At 50.0% G+C, this 7,547-nt stretch overlaps 1 protein-coding gene across 1 annotated transcript; it reads left to right on the forward strand.

Moving 5' to 3' along the window:
• The first annotated feature begins 2,907 nt into the window (after window positions 1–2,907).
• Window positions 2,908–5,431, forward strand: LOC149343149 (uncharacterized). The gene is made up of 2 exons (XM_089546895.1): window positions 2,908–3,752; window positions 5,383–5,431. The coding sequence occupies exons 1-2, from the start codon at window positions 2,908–2,910 to the stop codon at window positions 5,429–5,431; spliced, it is 894 nt and encodes a 297-aa protein (XP_089403021.1).
• The last annotated feature ends 2,116 nt before the right edge of the window (window positions 5,432–7,547 follow it).

Here is a 7,547-nt window from a genome sequence, read left to right on the forward strand (position 1 = left end):
TACTGTCCGAAGACGTTAATAAAATCGCGTCCATCGCTATACGTTGAAATATTCTGCTGACAAAATTAACGAAAGCGACGGTCAAGCGCGTTTGCATCGTCACCTGCAGCATTTTCCAAAGCAAGGTTCTAGTAACAAGCGCAGCGTCGCCACCCCGTTCACTCCACTTCAAGGGGCAACTGACCACACTCTCTGCGCTGCTCCTACCGCGATCAGCATTGCACCCCTCGAAACTCCGCCGTGGAGCCTATGTTTCCTTTATAGAGCTCAACACAATAAACGAAACTGCGGAAAGTGCGGCCGGGTATAATGCTTGTCAAGGCGAAAAGTAATGTGGGCTGTCGTGCAGACGACGCCACGAAGGACTACAACCAAGATGGCGGCTGGCTACTTCCGGTAAACGCGCGCATGCGCAGTAGGCTTTGTGAAATCGATTTTCTTGTAAGCCACGAAGTATCGCCGTTGGTAAAGTGTATATGCATATAAGTGCACAGTATCAACGGGATCAGACATATCAATGAACACCAGAAAAGTGATTCGAACCCCGGGCCGCACAGTGTGAATCGAGCACACTTACTGCTGGAAACGCGACCGGAAACCGGAAACCGGAAACGATCGAGGCCTTTGTCTCCAGACATAGTCGCGGCAGTTGGGGATGATAACGCCCGCCTGATCACCGTGGCAGCGCTTGACACGCGAGAAAACACCAGAAATGGGGCCCTTCGGTGCTCGAACTTCAGCCCGTAGTTCTTTTGGTCGAAGACGACCGCTCTCCGAATGGGTGCCCGGTCACCAGCGAGTTGAGGGAAACGAGGCCACTCACGCGGCTGCCCGAGCATTCCTTCCCCCGGGTTCCACTCAATTCCCCGGTTCTGCTGTGGCAATCATACCGATTCCGGTAATCTCTTACGTGTATATCACAAACCATTTACGCCTCTGCAGGAGGGTACTCCGGGACCCGCCAAGGGTCTCGACAGAACCCAGGAGTGCCACCTCAGACGGCTCCAAACCGGGTCTTTCTTAAATCCCACCGTACTAAAACACGTGGACCCGACATTCACGGGCAGGTGCAAATTCTGCGGGCAGTATGCTGACCTATACCACATGGTGTGGGCCTGCCAGTTAAGTACAAATATAGCAGTTATAAATCAGCCAACTAGGGAGGGCTGGGAGGCGGCCCTGTCCAGCTCGGACCTGGAGGCCCAGCGGGCCCTGGTCCAGAGAGCACGGGCAGCGGCGGCAGGCAATGGCATCCCGGAATAGGGACTGCCACCCAGGTCATCGTCCATCCACAGCTTCCCTTAATTCAATACAGTGCTAAAATAAATGTTTTCTCCTCCTCCTCCGAAAGGGTAAAGAGCGGTAATTGAAACTTGATGGCACCTGGGTCCTCTCCGTTTGGCCTACTATGACAGGATGGCTGCTTCCAGGGGAGACTTGCTGACGCCCTTCTCAACAATAAGTGTCGGTGTTCTTTTCCTGCGACCCTACGTATAAACATAAAAGAATATTATCTCTAGTTAGCAGGTGAACGCCCTTCTCTCCCAACATACTGCGATGCTGTTCTAGCCAGCAAGAGTGTTCCTCTTATTGCAACGCCTTAAAGGCTAAAACACCAGTAAAATATAACATTAAAATAAATATACGCTGACCATGTGGAGAGACGGCTAAAATTTCGATCACTGAGGTCATCTGACTGTAGGTACAGGTATTTTAAAAAACATTTTTCGCTCGCTTTGCCAGAATACACTAAGTATAAATTTATGCGCACCAGAACAGGATTTGGTCACCCTGGTGTAGTATTTGGCCGCAACCTTCTATGAACAATCCAGTTAACTTTCGACCCTCAGTCCCCAGAGGCTGAGGAGCAACTGACCAAGGCGGCGGTCAGACCTGTGACGCAGCGCAGGGTGCTAAGAATCACTGGCTCCGGACAGGCCGCCATTGGAAACTGAACCTGGCAACGTTTAACGCTAGAACCTTATCGAGTATCATGAATGGTAGTTTACCAATAGCCCTCAAGAGAAAAGTATGCAGCAGCTGTATCTTACCGGTACTCGCCTATGGGGGAGAAATGTGAAGGCTAACGAAAAGCGTTCAGCTTAAGTTAAGGAAAACGCAGCGAGCTATGGAAAGAAAAATGACACGTGTAACGTTAGGAACCGGAAGCGGACAGAGTGAGTGAGGGAACAAACACGGGTCAGTGACATCCTAGTCGAAATCAAGAGGAAGAAATGGGCTTGGGCGGGGCATGTAATGCGAAGGGAAGATAACCGCTGGTTCTTAAGTGTAACGGAGTGCATTCCATGAGAAAGCAAGCATAGCAGGGTGCAGCAGAAAGTTAGTTGTGCGGATGAGATTAAGAAGCTTGCGGGGATACGGTGGCCGCAACTGGCGAAAGAGAGGGTTACTTGGAGACTCTGACAGTGTTGTTGTCGCTGCCTCTGAAGCGATGGCACATACCCACGGTGCGGGATTGGTAAGGGTTAGGTGCATATCCAGAGAGGAGAAAAATTCATGAAGACTTATATCAAGCGGCTCATAAATAAAAATTGAGGAATCTGAGAAAACGAATACCGAATGGTTCGGGGCCGACAACCGCGGGAATGGCTTTTTTTCTTTTTGTTTATGTTGTGTTCTGTCCAGAAATCTGTAGATGCACTGAGATTATTTCGCGAAGTGGTATTTGGTGATGATGAGCTATCTACGGATGTCCTCGCCTTCATTTCGAAATGTCTCTAGTAGACGTCGTTAAAATGCGAAAATCTCCAGTTCAGCAGCCATAAACAACAAAAAAAAAAAGAAATTGACCGGCAAGGTCGCGTGGTTTCTGTTCACGCGGTACACGTCGACAAAGAAAAGGAGACAGAGGCCGCTGTTTCGACGTCCCTTGGTGCGCTGCCAACCATGAACTACGAAAATTTCCGACGCGGTCAGAACGAGGCGATTTACTCCGATGGGTTTTTCAACACCGTCCGGAGACATGGCTACTCTGCACAACCCCCCGCGTCGGCAGTCGTCAGCCTCTCTTCCACTGCTGAGCTCATCTCATCTGGGCGTGCCCCGTTCGAGGTCTACCATTCCTGCCCCCACTTGGCGTCGTTGGCCTCGCCTTCACCAGCGCTACCCTCGATGACGTCACTGGCCATCGGTGACTCGGAGGGAGGATCTTCCAGCACGGCCCTCGCTAAGGGACTGCCTTCCAAGCGTCTCGACTGTATGCCGCTCTTGGTCTTCGTGTTGGTCTTGTGCGTGTTCATCACTCTTGCCATCTGGGCAAAGGCCCTGGTTCAGGATGACCTGCGCGACAGTCACATCGAAGCAGTGGATGATGTAGACGCAGGCAAACATTTTGCGAAGTTTGGAGGCCTGAAGCCGTCAGGAGGCTCGAGTGAGCACAAGAGCACGCAGAAGCAAGGGTTGAAAATAACGGCTGCAACTGGGAAGCGGACAAGGAGTAAGCGCACTTCCACCACTCTGGATGACAGCGACGTCACCACGGCGGGCCTGGAGTATCGGGGTGTCTACGGTAAGGAAGACAAACTTTTGGTTACTAGAGGCAAGTACCCCCGCGAATTGGTCGAAGCGCGGTCCTCGGTCAATGGGGGTACGACCGTCACCCGTTCACGGAAGCCAGTGCACCGTAGGAGGCGCCTTCCGCACAAGAAGCGCACCCCCCGGTCGACTCGGCGGAGGCCAAGCAAGCGCATTCACCGACGCTCTCACGTAAGAACAGCCGCATTTTCCCCTTTTTGTTGCGCAAGCAACACTACGCGAGTCGCCGAGCCATTTCGCGGAGCTGACGAAAGGCCATACTGCGCATGCGCGAGGACGGCGCACAGCTGGCGCACCGCCGCCGTCGCTGCGTGGGTCACTCAGAGGTGCCGCCGCCGCGCTCGCCAGTTGCGCATGCGCAGTAGCGGCGCATAGCTAGCGTGCCGAAGCCGCTGCCGCGCTCTCTCCATCGCCTCTTTCTCTCTCCTCGTTGCTTTCGCAATCCTCCAGGTTTACCCACAGCTAAACCACTGCCAATTTTTTCTACAACTCGCCTGCGGCACTCACAAAGCACGCCATGAATTCCATGATGCCGTGTTTTTTAAGTATTCCTGATGAGGATGAACTAGAATGGAGCAACCCTTCGATAGCCTTCAAATTATGGTTCAGGTTGAGTTTTTATTTTTAAGTAATGTCGTTATGCAGTGGCTTTCACTGAACTTGTCTCCCTTGCGACTCGAATACGTCTTGAAACATTCGTGGTACAGTCGAACGCCTTATAAATAAGCGCTCGGGACCTCCAAAGACCTTCGTTATACAGGTATCTTCGTTGTAAAGCTCGCCCACCGTATCGCACGCAATAGAAAAATCCTAAGCACGTTCAGCAAAAGAAAACATTTATTTAACTTGAATTCAAGAGATATTTAATGAAAGAAGTCGGTAATTTTCCCGCGCGGTTTTGTTGCCATGTGGAGCGGTGCTCCCCGTGTGCACCGCGACTTTGGCACGCCTGCGGAGAGCAACCGCGGTGCCGCTGCGTATTTTCCTTGTAAAGCAACAAATCAGTAGTTAGGGGCGCCTAAATTCCTTCGTTTTACAGGCAAATTCGTTGTAGTGGTCTTCGCTGTAGAGGCGTTCACAATACATATGAAAGAGGAAATCGGCCGGGACAAACGAAATCCTTCGTAATACAGGTCGTTTCGCTGTAGAGGCGTTCGTTGTAGAGGCGTTCGACTGTATACGGCAGCACCACGATCCACATGTTGAATTTTTTTCGAGATTCTCGTCCACGCCGGCTGCATTTCAGTTGAGGTGCAATGCGAACACGCCAATCCTATGCGCGATATCAGCGCAAGTTAAAAAAAAAAAAACCAGATGGTCTAAATTAACCCGGAGCTGTTCACTCCAGCGTTCCTCATATTTCATGTGTCGCTTCGAGACGTCAAACCCCAGATGTACTTTGCTGAGGTTCTGGGGATGGATATTGGTCCATTCGCGATATCAAAATAGGCATGTCTCCCTTTGCTTATCGAGATTCGAAACTCGGGCGAATTATCATCTAGACGAAAATGCGCAGGTCAGCAAGACAGAACAGATACGCTAAGTAGACCAGAACAGCAACTTATTGTTTTGAACTTCGCAGAGGAATCGAGCGCTTCACAATATCCGCGCATCATTAGCTCAGATGTGTGAAGAAAGCCAACAGCCCCTGAAACCAGGGAGCACAGGAGGATTTTCTAATTTTGGCGTTACTAAATTTCTCCCAAGGAGATATGCATACGGAAATTTCTGTGAATGCTTTCGCAACCGCAGTCAAATATGGTTACTTTAATATACGTTTGCTTTTGATTACAGGTTCGCAAGCAAGCAGTTCCAACGTCTGCTTACGGCGAGAAATGAGATCCTGATGGCGACAGAAGAGGGAACGGCGCGCTAAAGATGTCACATCGTAATCGACCTTCTCTGAGCCTTGTCACGTTTGCAGGCTTAATATTTGAAAATATACGCATGAAACGCAGGTCATAAGTGCGCTTATATTTATCCGGAACTTCGGAGCTCTATTGCTGCTCTCGGCAGATTTGTCGAGACGGCGATGAAGCTAGCTGCTTGATCCCTGCCGACGACAACACGGCCGCCTTCACACTGGGAGAAAAATTAGTTTCTTTTTAATAGTCGCAAATTGTATTAAATCACGTAGCCTATTTGTAAACATGAAGACCACGCATACCGGAAGCCGCCTGCTCAGGCGACCAATTGACTCGCCACTTGGGCCATCATAAAAGCGCATTGTGTACTCACTTTTATACTGGTGTCAGAATAAAATCTTTTGTTACAGCGATTTTTAAGAAGTTATTATAGATGGAGAGCGGAACAACGCAGTCGTCGCTGCTACTGCGTTATACGCCCTACGCTGGGCTGAAGAATCGCTGGCTGGAACCTTGGAAAAACGTTAGAGATCACTGCGTCGCCGCACTGGAGAAAGCGTGAGGATTGGCGATACCTTATCGATACAACGTTGATCAATACCACAATTGTCTTAAGTTCCATCGGTGCCATCTGAGTTTTTAAACTTCGCGGCACGCTTCGTTTTCAAATTTGGCGCCACGCGTTGGCTCCGCCCACACTTCCGGTCGCGTACTGCCACACTTCCGTCGTTTTCAAATTTGGCGGCACTTTTGCTCGGGCTCCGCCCACCTTTTGTAGATTTTTGGCTCTAAAGAACTAATTAACCCACCTCAACCCCCTCCCCCCTCAAGCCCCGATTTCCTGTACGAGATTTTTTGATGCTCTATCGGATGGTACCATTCTTGTTCACATGAACCGATTAGTTGGGACGTAGTCGTGCGGACAAGCTTGTCATGACACGAAGCCGCAAATTTAGTCATGCAATGCTTGCGCTTCCTTTATATTTCTCATTTTGCATATTAAAATTCAGTTGATAGCGGCGCTTCGTCCAGTCCTGTATCATCTTGTTCTTTTTATACTCAGCGCATTTCTGCTACAGATCTAAAAATGCTTATTAATAATCGACGGCCTACGTGCGATCGCATGCTTCAGTGGAGCACGCTGGTGGCAGCTTCAGACGTCGCGTAGAGGCTGGGAGCGCCTGAGCGATTGAGCGGCGCGTCGCAGCGAAAATTTCCAATTTGTTTGAACCTCGTCGCTCATCGCCGCGACGACTGAAAACAGGTTTTTCCGCCGCGGCGACAGGATTCGCTAGCATTTTCGCTTGCATGTGAAACAGGCTTAAAACACGCAGACGCCGACGCATTTGTTCTGTGTTAGGCAAAAACTAGGCTACACGAAAGAGGCTACCCATCGAGCTGTTAAGGCTGCCTTAGGAAAACAATGATGAACGCTTTTGAGGTTGGCAAACACGCTAATAGCGAAGAAAACTGAAGACTGTCGTCTGGTAGGCAGCGGATATATTGAGCGCTATACTGAAATCCTTCATGATATGAAGAAATTGCATTCATAAATGATTTCCCGTTTAAAAACGCTTTTGCTCAGAATTGTTGGGTACGGGTGGAGCGCCTTGCCAACAGAAAGATCCGCACCCACATCCCACGTCACTTTTGTGACTAACACTCTGCATGCGATGCAGCGGAAATCCTTTTTGGTTTTGCGCCATTTGTTTTTCAAGACAGGCAAGGAAAAATGCGGCACTCGCGCCTGATACGACTTGCGCAATACTTTCTTTGCCTTCGAATATTTCGGTGTCTACAGGCATTTGCTGAGCTTTGCCAGAAAATTTGATGAAAATTTCATGTCAAGAAGTTCATGCCTTGAACGCGCATTAATGTTCGGTAACGTGGCGTTTACAAACTACGTATGCGACCGAGTGAAGTCCAGAATGTTGACGGTTGCGAGGGCACCAGTAGATGGTTTCGCCCTTTCGGTCATCAGGCGAATGATCAGCAGGACGAGGAGGAAGGTGCAGACGAACAGCATAAGCACGAAGCAACAAAACTGCACACACTCCATGGTGAACAGCCTCGTCCCTTGTCCGCCTGCGTATCCCGACTGCGGATGGATGTCGCGAGCAGTTTCGA

This window comes from Amblyomma mixtum, chromosome 5, assembly GCF_055824585.1.
Source record: "Amblyomma mixtum isolate Tamu chromosome 5, ASM5582458v1, whole genome shotgun sequence".
Classification (NCBI taxonomy): domain Eukaryota; kingdom Metazoa; phylum Arthropoda; class Arachnida; order Ixodida; family Ixodidae; genus Amblyomma; species Amblyomma mixtum.

Bases quoted from the DNA above. Each gene is read 5' to 3' on its own strand.
- LOC149343149 (XM_089546895.1), top strand. From the start codon at position 2,908: ATGAACTACGAAAATTTCCGACGCGGTCAGAACGAGGCGATTTACTCC. The intron at 3,753-5,382 runs TTGTTGCGCAAG...ACGTCTGCTTAC, and splicing joins ACAGCCGCATTTTCCCCTTT to GGCGAGAAATGAGATCCTGA.